Source organism: Aotus nancymaae, unplaced genomic scaffold (genome assembly GCF_030222135.1).
Source record: "Aotus nancymaae isolate 86718 unplaced genomic scaffold, 86718_ANA_hifiasm-v0.15.2.pri h1tg000040l, whole genome shotgun sequence".
Classification (NCBI taxonomy): domain Eukaryota; kingdom Metazoa; phylum Chordata; class Mammalia; order Primates; family Aotidae; genus Aotus; species Aotus nancymaae.
Window position 1 is genome coordinate 37,946,499 of NW_026988454.1, and position 16,791 is coordinate 37,963,289.

At 38.2% G+C, this 16,791-nt stretch overlaps 1 protein-coding gene across 3 annotated transcripts in view; it reads left to right on the plus strand.

Annotated features, from left to right (window-relative positions):
- The window catches only part of ARHGAP18 (Rho GTPase activating protein 18), a 193,862-nt gene that overhangs the window by 159,614 nt on the left and 17,457 nt on the right, over positions 1-16,791 (plus strand). For all 3 annotated transcript variants that reach the window (XM_064360705.1, XM_064360703.1, XM_064360704.1), the window contains exons 9-12: positions 2,164-2,323; positions 4,533-4,615; positions 9,715-9,921; positions 11,529-11,669. In XM_064360705.1, coding sequence (XP_064216775.1) covers positions 2,164-2,323; positions 4,533-4,615; positions 9,715-9,921; positions 11,529-11,669 — 591 coding nt within the window. The remainder of the gene's footprint in view (positions 1-2,163; positions 2,324-4,532; positions 4,616-9,714; positions 9,922-11,528; positions 11,670-16,791) is intronic.

A 16,791-nucleotide genomic window follows, 5' to 3' on the forward strand; every position in this document is an offset into this window, starting at 1 on the left:
TGTATCTGGAAAGCAGCCATTAACTATCACTTTTACCCTATCTTCCAAATTTACCTTTCACTCTGCACTGAGATAGCACAAGTAACCACTGCCCACATCCAATACATTGTCTTCCTGAATTTGAAAATCTAAGTGAAAATAGGACAGAAGAGAGATAATCTCTCTTCATTTTCATAAGCCCATTCTTTATGAAATCTTTAGAGCTGGATCAGGACCAAGTGTTTCTTGGGGAGTGCAGACTGTCCTGGCCTGTGACTAATGGGCTGTGGTGTTGCCAGGATTGGAATTACTCTTTATGCATTCCACAGTTTGCATCACCTGCTTATTTTGATAAGTTGCCTCGATTTAGGACACCAGTTTCGGCCTCCTTGGCTCTTACTACACAGTGATCTCATTTTAATTGGATTCGAGTAGCCTGATACATCCTAATCATAATTTTCCTCTTGTGTCCCCTGGGTTTGGTGTCTGGTACATAGAGGATCCTGAAACTGTGGTGGTGTGTGTAAGTTTGATAACTTGTCATCATCTCACTTCATTTACTAACACCTACGGCACGTTCACCACTAGTCAGTCATGGACATTGTGTGATTCTGAGATGAGTTCTGTTAAGTACATTCTCTAACATAGATATAATTCCTCAGAAACAGGTAACACAAACTCATATTACCCATATCGGCAAGATAGACCTTCCCAATTCACCATTCAAAGCACTTGGGTCCTCACTAGCAGACTGTGATGGCCAACTCACAGGAGGCAAAAATACATCGACTTTGGTACAGAATAGTGAATATAATGCAGATTTTACTTTGCAAGGAGAAGGCTGGCAGAAGGACAAGTTTAACTAAGTGTAATTTCTAAGAAGACCAATTAAGTGGATTCAGCTGGCTCAACTCTTCAACCCAGCCTGTTGTCATATGCCAAATTATGCAGCAGCTGGTCCATTATAAATAATTTAAAGGATAATATGCAAAAATTTTGGTTGTCTCTTTTCTCCCTGGCCCCACCAAATTTCCCTGTACTATTCTCTCTCCCTCTTCCTCTATTCTTTCCACCTCTCTCTTCTGGCTCTTCCTCTGCTGTCCTGTACTCCCTCATTCTTTCCCTCCTGTCCCCCTCCTCTTCCTTCCCTCCCTCTCATTCCCTTTTTCTATCTTTTCCTCCCTCCCTCTTTTTTATCTTCCTCCTCCCTTCTTTTCTCCCTCTCTCTTTTCTCCTCCCTATTTCTTTCCCTGTCTTTGCCCACTCCCCTTCACATATTTCATCAATTACAAAAATAACTGAGGGTAGAGAATGGTCCTTGTGTTAGGAAGAGAATATGTAATTTGCCTTAAAAGAAAACAAAGAACATGCTTTGGGATAATGGTTTCATGTAATAGAAGAAAGTGACAGAAAGTTGGGATGGTTTCTAACATGATCAGATTTATGTATGTTATAGTAAAGAAGCATACAAAAAATAGTAATTACAAAACTCAATTTATTAGTAATAATTTACCTGACAAACTTCGTAGAGTTCTGAGGTAAGTGAACTAGGTATTTCTAATTCTGCATGGATTCGGACTGTTTTCCGCAGCTGGCAGCAGGATGGCTGTGCATTAAAGACAGGTATGTTGATGTATTTTTATGACTTGTTTGCTATAGAATTGAGTTTTCCATTTCCCAGAAGTGACTAATCAGAGGTAGTCTTCTGTTTTAGACCCAGAGATTGATTATGTATTTTGTTACGTAATATACTTCTAAATAATTTAAAACGTAGACTTCTTTTTTAGTGATTTTTTTCTTCATTGAATGAAGATTTATAATATGTGGGTGAAGCCCCCAAATGGAACAATTATTTTCACCAATCTCTTAATTAAAACTTTATTACTCAAAGTTTGTGGAATGTCCAGGAAAAACTATAAATTTGGGGGGTTTTTTGGCCTTAACAGTTAAAAAGAATAAATTGTTTTTTGGCCTTAGGTACAGTTTTTTATTGGTAAAGTACATTTGGATTAGAAGAGAGGAGTAGTTTTTCTGAGTAAAAGAAGTATTGACTTTTGCTAGTTTGATTTGTCTTGTCTAAAGAGTAGAATCTCTTGAAAGTAGAAAATGTATCACATTCTCAGCAAGAAAAAAAATGCACTTACAGCTTCTTCTTCTTCTTTTTTTTTTTTCTGTGCCTATCAGAATCTTTGCCAAGAACTAGAAGCAAAGTTTTATGAAGGGACTTTTAACTGGGAAAGTGTCAAACAGCATGATGCCGCCAGCCTGTTGAAGCTCTTCATTCGGGAGTTGCCCCAGCCATTGCTCACTGTGCAATATCTCAAAGCCTTTCAGGCTGTCCAGAGTAAGTGCTATCCCTCTTTGAAGCAGTCCTTCTGCTGGTGCCATCTATGTTCATTGTTTTAATGACATTTGGCATCACAAAGAACGTAACCAGACATATTTGGGTGGACATATTGACTCACTGATGTCAGCGGGTGCTCAGATGCCATGCATTGTTTTCATTTTCTCTTATAAATATGCATTTCTGAATAAACAGATAACAGAATGTTCTCTTTGGGTACAGATTAATTGCATGACATTTAAGCAATACAATATATTTCAGTGTTAAAACCTGGAAACTTCACGTTTCTCTTATAATAGAATGAGTCACATGAGATCTCTGATACAGTTTTCTGGCCAAGTGTTAAAAGCAACACTTACTAGAGAAGCTGTGGATTAACAGTTATCATAAAAGCACAAGGAGAAGTGGTAGGGTCTGTGAGCATTTCTTGAAAAATTAAATTCTGAGGCTGTCATGCAGAAACGTGGAGCAAAGCATTTTGCTGCCTCATTGGTGGAAAGTCACAAGCTGCTTCTTATGTACTTACTGTCTTTTTGTTGTCTTGAGCAAGCTACACATTAATGTCTCTCTGATAGCTCTCGATTTTCCAGTGAGCCCAGATCTTATAAGGTTTAGCTACTGGCCTAATTATCCATTTTATGCCTAGAGGCCACGAAAAAAGTAAAAATGCCATCACTGCATTCAAGTAACCGTATCTTTATCTTTTAAATGGGGACGCTTATAAGAGTGAAAGAGGGGCACTATTAATAATTATGGTGAGCTCCCAGAACTTTGGGAGGCTGAGGTGGGCGAATCACTTGAGGTCAGAAGTTTGAGACCAGCCTGGCCAACATGGTGAAACCCCATCTCTACTGAAAATACAAAAATTAGCCAGGTGTAGTGGTTTGCACCTGTGATTCCCACTACCAGGGAGGCTGACGCGGAGAATTGCTTGAACCCAGGAGGTGGAGGTTGCAGTGGGCTCAGATCGCACTACTGCACTCCAGCCTGGGAGACAGAGTGAGACCCGACTCAAAAAAAAAAAAAAAAAAAAAAATTATGGTGAGCTAGTTTCAGCCAGAACTGTGCCAGGCTATTCTTAAAGCGTAAAATATTGAGATGGTTTCATGAGTCATCTTGTATCATGACATTTCTTCAGAATTTCTAGGAGAGATGGAACTGAAATCATCTTCTGTTTTAAGTATTTTTTCTTAACATATTTCTTCTTTAAACAGAATAAATCACCTTCTGTTGGAAATACTTCTTTTTTTTTTTTTTTTTTTTTTTTGAGACGGAGTTTCGCTCTTGTTACCCAGGCTGGAGTGCAATGGCGCGATCTTGGCTCACCGCAACCTCCGCCTCCTGGGTTCAGGCAATTCTCCTGCCTCAGCCTCCTGAGTAGCTGGGATTACAGGCACGTGCCACCATGCCCAGCTAATTTTTTGTATTTTTAGTAGAGACGGGGTTTCACCATGTTGACCAGGATGGTCTCGATCTCTTGACCTCGTGATCCACCCGCCTCAGCCTCCCAGGAAATACTTCTTAATGTTTAAATTGTGCTATGTTGCATACATTTCTTGGATATGGATTAAAGGACCAAATTTATTGCTGAAAAAGAAATGCTGGAATGATTCTAAATATCCATGAGTATTACTTAAATGGGGTAAGGGCTGCTAAAAATGATAGCATCAATGATAATCACCTCTTAGACTGTTTAATTGCTGCTTGGTTTTCTAATTTATTCCACAGGTATGTATAAGCACCTATTGTGTTCCAGGCCCTATTTTACATATTCCTGTTGGAATTAATGGACTCTTACCATGCATTTGTTCACTCGCCATTAAAAGAAACAAACTTCACTGTTACAGACGCACCCTGATACCATATCATGGAAGGTCCAATCCTCTATGTCTTTTCATTGGGGAATAATTATCACGCAGAAGTTAAAATTATTTCCAAAGCACTGTTGTGTGTCTGCAAACATAAGGCCGCCCGTCATATGATCACAGTTGGAAGTGAGCATTCTGAGAGAGAGGAAGCTCCTAACAGCAGCTGCTTCTGCTGATCTCCCACAAACACACTCTCAACAAGGCTTGCTGCTCAGTCGTTGTGTCTTACATTTTACAGTAATGTTTATGCCAAATAACTTTTTTCTTCAAAAGTGAAAAAAGAAAGTAAAGGAAAATGTTCAGTAAAAAAAAGAGTTCAGATTTATTTAATCTGTCTGCAGATCTTCCAACCAAGAATCAGCAACTACAGGCCTTGAACCTTCTTGTCATCCTCCTACCTGATGCAAACAGGGACACGCTGAAGGTCAGCTCCATTAATTTACATTAAATATCCCTTAGAACTAAGCACAGTAATTTTTCATTGTTTGTGGCAAAACAGTACGATGTGTATCTTGGATATGTTCATAAAAGTCTATAAAGAAAAAGCCCACTTTTAAGGACAGAGGGTAAAAGTCTTTAACTCTTTATGAGGTTGTTTTGTTACTCATGTTATTAAGCTTTTTTTTTTTAAATTTTCACTATAATATTTCTTCTTCCAAACCAGATGATCGAGGTTTGTTGGTTAATGGAAACATGGGTGGTTTTTAGTTTTTTCCTCCTTATTTTATTTTTTGCATGTTTTGAGTTGTATTTAATAAGCATGTTGTAGTAGTAAGGTAAAATATAAATGTTTAAAACAAAAATGTTAAGCCTCATCAGATGTAACCCACTACTACCTAAAGATCTTACAGTTTGTAGTTCAAAATGGTGGATTTTGGAATAAGTCATAATGGTGATTTGATACATTTGTTAGCCAAAAGATAGACCAACTCAAACAAATTCTATTTATTTCTCTAAGGATTTATCCTGAGTTTCTGATTTATATTATCATTTTGAAGTGATTTGGTCTAATGTTTATATGACTTAATACCATCTATTATAAGTGTTGTCAGAAGCTTTTATAATCAGGGGATTTTTCCATACTGATTTGTTTTCCTTAACAGCAGAAGTTTATAGAGTAGTTGTAAAAGGTTTAATCATAAACTCTTATAGAAGAAAAAGGAAAAAAATTAACTTAGTAAAAGTATCATCTGAAGTTTTGCCCTTGCCTTCAAATATTTCTTCTTCCAAACCAGATGATCGAGGGTCGTTGGTTAATGGAAACGTGGGTGCTTTTCAGTTTTTTTCTCCTTCTTATTTTTATTTTTTGCATGTTTCAAGTTGTATTTAATAAGCATGTAGTAGTAATTCATTTTTTTCTATTTAAAATAAAATCTCACGACAAGAACTTTCAAGTTAAGAAAACAAATTCACTAGTAGGTACACCTTGGAATTCTTTCCCTGTAATTCATTAAAACTCCTTGAATTGTAACTGCATGAGTGATAGTTCTTTAATGCCCTTGGAATGAGTGTTAATACTCAGCTGTTCTTGATGAAGCAGCTTAGAGGGATTACTGGAGGTAAAATGCTACATCCGCTACAGGAGAACTTCCAAAGGGTTATTCCCTTTCCTAAGTCAGAAAAAAAGCCTTTTGTTTCAAATGAATAACCCAGGAGGCAGCATTAGATTTTGTTTCAATTTGCTTTTGAGACAGAGGTCAACTCAGAAAGGGTTATATTCAAACAATATGTGCCCAGGGATGCTGTGTAAGTGTGTGGAGATTGTGGCTGAGACAGGGACATAGGGCTCAGGACGAAGTGGGGCTGATAATCCAACATGTCCTCTGCTTGTCAGCAATGCTCCTGACACAAGGCTTCAACTACTCAGAAATAGGGAAGAACATCTTTTTCTTACTCATTGACTTTCTCTTGCCACATCTCTGGGTGACAGCCCTATCAGTGACCAGTGTGCAGTGGATATTGGAAAACATATGATTTCCTTAAAGTATCCCTACGTTCAAATGAGTTCAAGTAGTTATGGGAGGAAGCTCTCAATTCAATATGGCTGCTTTGGGTATGGCTAATCTAGAACTCTTCTTCGGACTTTGCCCTCAAAGTCCCAGGCATGTCCTTTTAAAAATTGTTAAAAAATATTTAAAAAATTATAGGCTAGTTCTTACTTTTTGTGTATGAGGCTATTGGAAACATAGTTTTATAATTAAGTGGGTTGGAAGTACTATTTTTGGTGAAAAACTGGAGATGCAAACAAGTAATTTTACATGTTTACTTAAGCTTTAGTGACTTAATTAGCCTGCTCTGCTGAAGGTTTCAAACTAGAACTTCAATAATAGGACATTGGAACATGAATGCCGTATGTGCAAAGAATAAGCCATCAATTCAGTTCTGTAAAAGGGAAGGGAAACTTCACTGCAATATAATTTCGGGAATCCTAATGCAAAATTCTCCAACTTTTCCAGTGCTAGCAACATGCCTTTAGTTGTCATTTGAAGGACAGAATCATGTGCATGACTTGTGTGGAATACTGCTCCAGCAAGTCTAAGATTAAGAGGCATCATGGTCAATACCTCGTCTTGGCGTGATAGTAAAGTGACAGGTGTGTTTGGGCAAGTGGCTTAACCACAGCTTTTTCTTTTTCTTGTTTTACTTTGAATTATGGTGCATTTGCACCAATGATGACACTACCTTTGACTTGGAGCAATAGTGAAGACTGATTTTCAGATAGCAAGAGGGGATCCATGTTAATATGATTATTGACATTATCTTTTTTGTAGTTTTAAGAAGCTCATTGTATACATTGTCTTGCCTTTCAGGCTGAGAGATAAGTATTACCATTTTACAAATAAGAAAACTTTAAAGAGAGAGGTATAGAAAGATTTACTCTAAGATCACGCCTAGCTAATAAGTAAATGTGCTAGGATTCAAACCTGGGTTTTCAGAGAGTGAGTCCAGTGATACATTGATACCACCAGGCCGGTGATAAAGTAAATACTTTTTGAAACAGGGTAAGTTGTCAATGAGTGTATAAAGAAAACGTAATACACACACACACACACACACACACACACACACACACACACACACACACACACACATACACACCCCCCACGTAATACTACTCAGCCTTAAAACAGAATGAAATAATGGCCTTTGCAACAACTTGGATGGAACCAGAAGCCATTATTCTAAGTGAAGTAACGCAGGAACGGGAAACCAAATATTGCAGGTTCTCACTTATAAGTAGGAGCTGAGCTATGAGGATACAAAGGCATAAGAATGATACACTGGGCTTTGGGACCTGAGGGGAAGGGTAGGAGAAGGGTGAGAGAGAAAAGACTGCATATGGGGTACATTGTACACTCCTCAGGTGACAAGTGCACCAAAATCTTAGAAATTACCACAAAAGAACTTCCCCATGTCACCAAAAAACTACCTATATCCCAAAAACTATTGAAATAAAAAAATGTATATAAAGGGGAAATTCTTAAGGTTCAGATAGAAGATACTGCAGTTCCTTCAGCAAGTGCTAGGCTAGCATCTCGTTAATTTTATATTAACTCTCTCTCTTATTCTCTAGTATTCTGATGGTAATATTTTGAATAACGTTATTGCCTATGCACACCACAATTAAAATGGTTTATCACCTAATCTTTGTAATTTATGCTAATAAAGAAGAAGATATACTGGCCCCTGAACAATTATTCCGCTCTCTGTGGAACAAAATTAAATATTTTTTCCAAACTTCACCAATTAATCTTTTGTCCTCATTTGAGAACATGTTGATTTATATAACTTTATGCTTGGATTACAATTTAACTTCCTGAGCACTGTACTAGAAATTAGATACATAAATCTCATTGTTAGATATTAAAGCTCTGTCCTTAATTTGTTTCAAATTTTCAAGGTCTATATAGCAGCTAAACTTGATTCAAGAGCAACCTGTTAGCACTTAGAGGAATTTCTTTTCCTCAAATTCTTTGAAAGATAGATACTTTTTTTTTCTTTTTCTATTTTAGTATAGTGTATTTGGCCTTTTAAGGGTGGGGATTTTAGGCTAACTATGAAAAAATGGTGCTTTCAGTAAGTAGTTAAGAATTTAGAAACAAAAACCAGATAGACCTGTAATTAAATTCTTTCTCAATGATCTGCTAGCTGTATGACCACCAGGAAGTTACTTACATTCTCCAAACGTTGTTTTCTCATCTGTAAAATGGGGGTAATTACAGTGTCAGTCTCCAAGTTAGGATTAAGCAATCTCTCTAATGTGCTTCATAAACTGCCTCATTCATAGAGAACATTGAATACCTGTACAGTTATGCTTGCTGTTTTTCTAGAACAAATTAAGAAGGCAAGAGAAAAATCTGAAACCGTAAGCCCTGTTAGAGTAGGGTGACCTCAGCTGCCTTTGACTTTTGGGGAAGATAGGTTCAGAGGACAACGAGTGTCTGCAATAGATGTGGACGTACGTGGCATCGGGCTGAGCATAACCTAACCCGTCCTGATGAAAAGTTCCTTTTCATTCATTTAAAAAAATTCTTAGCTGGGTGTAGTGGCTTACGCCTGTAATCCTAGCTCTTTGGGAGGATGAGGTGGAAGTATTTCTTGAACTCAAGAGTTCAAGGCCAACCTCGGCAACATAGCAAGACTTTGTCTCTATGAAAAATCAAAAATATTAGCCAGGCATGGTGGCTTGCACCTGAGGTCCCAGCTACTCTGGAGGCTGAGACAGGAGAATCTCTTGAGCCCAGGAGTTTGAGGCTGTAGTGAGCTACAATCTACCACTGCATGCTGGCCTGGGCAACAGAGTGAGACCCAGTCTCAAAAAAAAAAAAAAAAAGATTCTCTTTGGTCTCTCCTCATTTACCACCACAATGTTCTGTTCTGCCCTGCCCCTCTCTCTCTCTCTCTTTTTTTCTTTCTCTCTTTTCTTTTCTTTCTCTGGGTTTCTCTCTGTTGCCTAGGCTGAACTCAGACTCCTAGACTTGGATGATCCTCCCACTTCAGCCTCCTAGGGATCTGGGACTACAGGTGTGCACCACCGTGCCCAGTGCCTGGCTCCTTCTTTATAGGTTCCACATCAGCCAGATATTAATTGCCTTAAAGCAAATGAAACTGAAGTGGAATGACCCTTTTTGAGGGGATTTTTAAAAATCTCAACATAGGAAAGTGCAACACTTTCTGAAATAAGCCAATGTTTGTATGATGTTTTAACTTTTCAGCTCTTCATGACTCCCATAGGCCAGAGGTCTGACACTTCCCCACTCCTCTCTCTGCTCCCTAGTTCAGCTATGTGCCATCTCTGCTTCATTCCCCAGTGCCATGGTCCTTCGTAGAAGCAAACTTCCATCTCAGGGAGCATCAACCAACTGGAGAAGCATTGGTAACAGGGCCTGTTAGATGTGATTAGCTGAACTGTGCTTATACACAACGTGTTTTTTTAATGAAATAAAAATTTTATATGCCACAGTGCTTTCATCTTTTATCTTCATATGTGACACAAATCTCAAAGAGTCATTTCTGTTTCAGGCCCTTCTTGAATTTCTCCAAAGAGTAATAGATAATAAAGAAAAAAATAAAATGACAGTCATGAATGTAGCAATGGTCATGGCCCCGAATCTCTTTATGTGTCATGCATTGGGGTTGAAGTCCAGTGAACAGCGAGAGTTTGCAATGGCAGCTGGGACAGCAAATACCATGCACTTATTGATTAGTTATCAAAAACTTCTGTGGACAGTAAGTATGTATTATATACTTTGTTCTTAGTGGTTTAAAAAACACATTGCATATTTGTTATTAGCTTTATTAAATTACATTTTAAATTCATGAGTACAGAAAATAGTAAAGACAATTTATTCCTATAGGTGGGGAGGGCCCTGTGAATTTCTGTTTTTAAATTTTGTCAAAATGTACCTTGTAAGAAGTACTTTTATTTCTGCCCATTTTCCCATTTCTCAGGGTTTAGACCTGTGGTGTTTGTTTTTTTTTTTTTTTTTTTGGAGACAGAGTCTTACTCTGTCTCCCAGGCTAGAGTGCAATGGCATGATCTCAGCTCACTGTAACCTCTGCCTCCCAGGTTCAAGCTATTCTCCTGCCTCAGCCTCTTGAGTAGCTGGGATTACAGGTGCCTGCCACTATACCTGGCTAATTTTTGTGGTTTTCTTTCTTTTTTTTTTTTTAAGTAGAGATGGGGTTTCACCATGTTGGTCAGGCTGGTCTCGAACTCCTGACCTCAGGTTATCCACCCTCCTCAGCCTCCCAAGGTGCTGGGATTACAGGCATGAGCCACTGCACCCAGCTTTGGCCTGTTGTATTTTCAAAAGCCCATGCAGTCTTGGTTTCAGATTTTTCAGTTATTTTTCATAGACCCTTTATTTAAAGGGGTACATGCTTATTGCTGAGAACATCTTTAAAAATGGTTTCCTCTGTTTCACACTTATTTTGAGCTTGTTTTGACAGCTTATCAGAGCATGGTAGTGGATGAGAGGCTTCATTGATTAGGTGCTCATTTTCCAGAGAAATTTATAATTTTTCAGAAAGGCATCTTAGAAGCATTTAGAAAAAATGATCTAAAGGAATTCCAAGCAAAATTATGATATTGAATATTTCAATCTCTTGTTTGAGGAACCTCCGAACATTAATTTGTTAAAAAGACAGAGTAATGATATTTAGATCCTGAAGTCTTTATTTTCATATTGCTTTATTTTTATAAAAAGACAACTGATATTTCAGATTTTTTAAAATAAAAATTTAATGTCCTTTTATTAAATATCAATGTTCGAAATGCCCACATTACGTCATGGTTACCTTTTGATACCTGAAAATATTTTGTGTTTGCTAATGTGATTTCTTAGGATAAATTTGTCCTGGCTTTTTGCTAGCTACCTATCAGCTCTTGTTTCTTGGGGAGTAGTTCTTTCTCTCGTGACAGCAGCAGCTAGCTGGTTATTAGGAGGGGGCTTTAGGTTAGCTAGCAGGACTGTAGGTAGGAGGCTGCAAAAGGAAAGACCCGCGGAGGTGGTGGCTTCTACTGCTCGTCACCTCAGGGGGTCTCCAGTCTGGCATGGAAGACGGCCACTATGTCCTTGAACTTCACAAAGCCTCTTTTAGAACCTTCCACAGTGGGTGGTAAATTACACCACGTGGATGCTCTGTACACCTGGTAAGTGAATAATATGAAGCATTTTCTTTTCACAGATTTAATGAATAGTTAAAATGGCAGTCTTATCAAAAAAAGAAACTCTTGACTCCTTTTGAAATTTATGAAATACGGTTTTTTTTTCTGTCGTTTAAAATGGTGCTATTTCTTTTCCCTCTCTAAGCTTAATTCCTTCTCTCTATAGATTCCCAAGTTTATTGTAAACCAAGTGAGGGAGCAAAACTCGGGAAATCACAAAAAGGACAAAAGAGCCATGAAGAAATTGCTGAAGAAAATGGCTTATGACCGAGAAAAATATGAAAAGCAAGATAAGAGTGCAAATGATGTAAGATAACAGGGGAGATATGTATTTATTCAGATTTTAAGCATTATTTTAATACCAATGTTTTTTATTTGATGTTTTCATAGTATGACTTTCTACCACTTACTAGGCTGTGGTGCTACTTGTAAGTGAAAGACGTTAGTAACTATATCTTCCTACTACTGCTGCTAATGATCAGTATTGACAGTTGATCAGGTGTTGGTGACTCAGCATGTGAGTTGTTAGTGGGAAACAAAGGAAGATATCAAGACAAGACTGCACACACACACACACACACACACACACACCCCTCTCCCTCTCCTGCAGAGACTCTAGTCACCTACTGAATATATAATCTATAGTGAGTAAATAATCCCATGTGAACCATTGACCTTTTTTCTAATTTTTTTTATCTGTACAATGGGGAAAAATAATCCAAATAGACAAATAGGTTAATGTTTGTGTTGTGCCGAGGATTATTCCTGGGCTTTAATAAGTATTTGAAGGTTCTTAATTTGATCAGAAGAATTTTGAGAGCTAAATTGGAAAGAAAAAAATTAAGGCATTTCAAAAAATAAATATCTAAATATCTGTATTTACAAACTACTGTAAGAATATATTAAGAACTGGGTTTACAGTAATAAAATATACATGGCTATGTATACGTTTATGAAGTGAGTTACCAAAGCTGTAGCGTAAGATCATGAAATAAAAGGGTTTCTATTGTTCTATTTGAGTGAACCCACCTCCTCCCTACTACCACCACTGTTGAAGTTGTCCAGTTACATGCTGACATCTTGTGGAATAATGTGAAAATGCAGTTATCAGCCTTTGAATTTTTGGTTTTGACCTGCTTTTGAATCCAGTAACCATAAAAACAAAGTTTTTCTTTTGGATTTACTTATAGCTCTCACTCTTAAAAAATAATACCTTCTTGGCATTGTAACAAATTTTAAATCAAGTCTTAAATATTTTTAAAAACAAAAAGAAATTGTAAATAATGCTTATTTTTTTGAGAAAAGCCTTGATATTATCCTAAAGGCTTTTAAAAAGCATTTAGGTTATCATTTTCGGTTAACTTTAGAATGTTCTATTACCTCTAAGGCCATTGTAAATGTGTGAATAAAATCTGTTTTGTAGCCCTTCTCATTTATATTAACTTAAGTAACTTTATAGCCTTGTCTTTTTATAGAGCATTTAGTCGTGATACTCTGAGGCTCAGGATCTACTTAAGGAAATATTTGTGGTGTACCTTATTAATAATAAATATTTAGAAAAAAATGAAATGTTTACTTTTTGGAGATGGACTATTTCAGCAATTTTGTCATTTACATAAAGAAAAGCATGAACTTCCTTAGTTTGTACTGTGGCAGAGTTAGACATGATCTGGTCTGAGAATGATTTCTGTACTATTTAAAAACTCAATGTCATTTTGAAGATTGGGATTTAAATACCAGTTTCATCACAAATTAGCTGTAACTTCGCATCTTTGAGTTTTGTTTTCTTTTTCTTATGTGAAATTCAGTTGCTGATATAACAAAACGCTACTACCACCTTGGTGCTAGTCCCCCACTTTATGTTAGGTGTTCCCATGGAGTCAGGGACTTGGGTGCTCACCCTCAAGGAGCCAGGAGAAGAGATGTAGAAGGGGTGTAGTTCAGGGGTATGTGATTGAAGCCTAACAAGGACACCGTCATCTACAAAACAGGAAGTAAGCATTAGAGAGGCTTCACTGGGGAGTTAAGCTGAGATGTGAAAACCAAATCAGTGTTGTTCAGGTATCACTAGAGAAGAGCCATCTAACCTGCAGTGGAAGCTTTCTGACATCACAGCCCATGGCGGAGGCCCATTTGGCCTGTCATTTTGGTAGAAAAATTCTAATCTCCAGCCTGGCCAAGACAGTGAAACCTCGTCTCTACTAAAAATATAAAAATTAGATGGGTATGGTGGTGCGCATCTGTAATCCAGCTACTTGGGAAGCTAAGGCAGGAGAATTGCTTGAACTGGGGAGGCAGAGATTGCAGTGAGCTGAGATCACGCCACTGTACTCCAGTTTGGGTGACAGAGTGAGACTTCATCTCAAAAAAAAAAAAAAAATTCTAATCAATATCTAAAATTTAAATAAAATTTATGTTGTTTTATTAGGGAGAGTAAATATATACAGAAAACAATTCCAGAACAAGTGGAAGTGCAAGCTAAGTTCAAATACTGTGGCTATGTGGTTAGTCACTATGTAATAAGAGTGTTTTGTATGTTGTTTCCAACTGACAACTGCCAGAATTCTAAAACTAAGAGATTTAATGTGAAAGTTTGAACCACCATCTTAATGACAAATGGGTGTCGGGGCATCCCTCATCTTCTGGCAGTAAAGGGCCTGCTTTCCAGCAGGGTAGCAATTGACTGGATTTGAGTAGCAGCTGTTCCCCTTGGATGGAACATGGATCGTCGGCTTTGCTATAAGCCACGCCCCCTCCTTCATTCTGTCTAGTTGCTGTACTTTCTTGACCCGCCTCCAAATCATTTAAATATGCAATAGGAAACTATAGGGCATGAATTTGCCTGGGGGTATTTTTTTCATTTGTTCAACAGTTACTTGATATGTGTCTACTGTGTGCCTACTGTTGGGCACTTGAAATTTAAATTATTGGACAAAACATACAGATCACTGCTCTTCTAGAGATTAAATTCTATAAATAAAAGTAAATCTAGGAAGTAAATCATATAATTTGTTAGTATGTTGTTTATCCCCCAAAATTAATAAAAACTGTAAGGTTTGTTCTCGCCGAGTTTAAAATGAAGAAACTGAGGCCAGCACAAGAAGATCCAATGCAAAGGGTTTATTCAGGCTCCCGCGTGAGGTTCTGCGGTCCAACAGGAGGGGCCGGAGAAGTCGCGCAGACTCCTCTCAGGCATGGGGTTTTGTAGGGAGTGAAATAGCTCGATTGGTTGTGGGAGAGCAGGACTGCTATTGGGTAAAGTTACAAGCCTTCATCTACGACTTGGCTTGTTGTTGGTTGGAATTACTCGGCTGCTATTGGTTGTTAAGACTCGGCTGCTATTGGTTGTTAAGACTCAACTGCTATTGGTCAATAAGGCTTGACTGCTATTGGTTGACAAGAGGCTAGGGTTACAAGACCTTGTTTGCATATTGGGTTCTTTAAGGGAAGGCCAGGCTGTGTGAGCATGGGAGAAGGGAACATACCTGAGCATGTTTGAGCTTCCCTGAGCTCGTCCGGGCTTGCCTGAGCTTTTGAAAGGGGGTGGGGGGTGTGCGTCCAAGCTCCCGGCAAGGCAACCGGCCTTACAAAAATGACAGACAAAAGGGAATTGGGAAGGAGATCCCCTTGCACTATTAAGTTGAGATAGTCTGTATATTTATTCATTTAAGCAAAGACATGAAGAAGGGCAGGGATTTGAGCTGCATGTATATCTTAGAAAACTCATTCCAGGCAGAAAGAGTAGTCTGCAAAAGCCTTAAGACAGGAACTTACCTTAAGAATTGAATGCAGCTGGAGTGAAGCCAACAGAGGGAACGGTAATATGAAATGAGGTCGGGGGCAGTGGCTCGAGATCGCATAGGGCCTTGTAGTCAGACCATCATTAGAAATTTGGATTTACTTTGAGTGAAATGGGGGTTTGAAGCAAAGACTTGAAAATCTATACTATGTTTTAAAATGATCCCTTAGGCTGTTGTGTTGAGAATAGACATAAGGGAGCAAAGAGAAATAGGGAGATCATTTGGGAGGTTCTTGTAATCCAAGTGAGAGATTATGGTGGTTCAGACCACGGTATCTACACTGGAAAGTGGAGAAATGGTTTGATTCTAGATTTTTTTTTTTTTTTTTGAAATTAGAGCTGTTGAGATTTCCTGATGGAAATAATGTAGGAGAACAAAAGAGGTCAAAAATGACTCTGGTTTTTGGCCTGAGAAATTGGAAGGACGGTATTGCTTTCAATGTCATGATTTCAATTTAGGACCTGTTGAGTGTGATGTGTATTAGACATTTAAGTGGGGATATTTGAAATGTTTGGAGAGAAAATCAGGTCATACTAACTGGCCACTCAGGTGCATAGAGAGACAGGGGCAGAGGGGAAGCAGGGGTACGCCGAGAGAAAGCAAGCGAGCAAATTTTCTATTCTGTGCATCACAGGGAATTGCTGAAAGGTGAGGGAAAGATTGAGGGATTGTAAGACTGGAGGGTAGGTAGGAGATGGTAGGTAATTTCCTTATTGATGGGAGTATATAAATTGGTAGAATCCTTCCAGAGAACAGTGGCATGTGGCAAAGTCCTGAAAACCATGCACTTCACTGGACTCAGAAATTCCTCCAAAGAGAGTAATAGCATACGCATGCAAATATTTATAGTTATGTTCATTGCCATTTTCTTACACTAACCAAAATTAGAGATAATTCAAAAGAATAGAGGTGCCTAGTTAAATATGTCATGGCATATCTATACAGCGAAATACTATGAAAATGTACAGATGCGTATCTTCACATTGAAGAGATTTGTAACATGTTACTATGTGAGAAAAGAAGTTACAAATCAGTGAATGGTATAGTGCTATATTTTTAGGGGGTAATAACAACTATGGTTTTAATACTAAGGTTATCTAGATAGGAAGTGGTACAGCTAGAATTTGAAACCAAATCATATATTACTTTAAATCCATGGACTCTTCACCTTTATCCTCTTCATAGATCACAGAAGTACTCTAAGAAGGATACATGCCAAAACCCTGGGCTTATGGGTGGTAATACAATGAACATGGATTATTGCTGTTATAAAACGTGTTTTATGTGTAGTTCTTAAAATGGTCCTGGGCTAGAGCCAAGGCCCAGTTGAGAATGGAAAGAAGTTTAGAATGTGAGCCAACAGGAACCCTGCAAGATGTGGATACTGATTGGATGTGAAGGATGTGGAAGAAGAAGGGAATCTAGAATGACTTGCCAAATTTTGGCCATGGGTGACTTTAGCATCAAGCAAAAGGAGGACAGACTTAAAAGTCAATTTCTGACACTTTGGGTTAACATGCGTGTGTGAGAGTCGGCTATATGGGCCTGAATTTCAAGGAGCATCCTTCATTGGAGGCACACATTTGAGATTAGCCTAGAGACTGTCATTGAAGCCATAGAGTGGTTCAT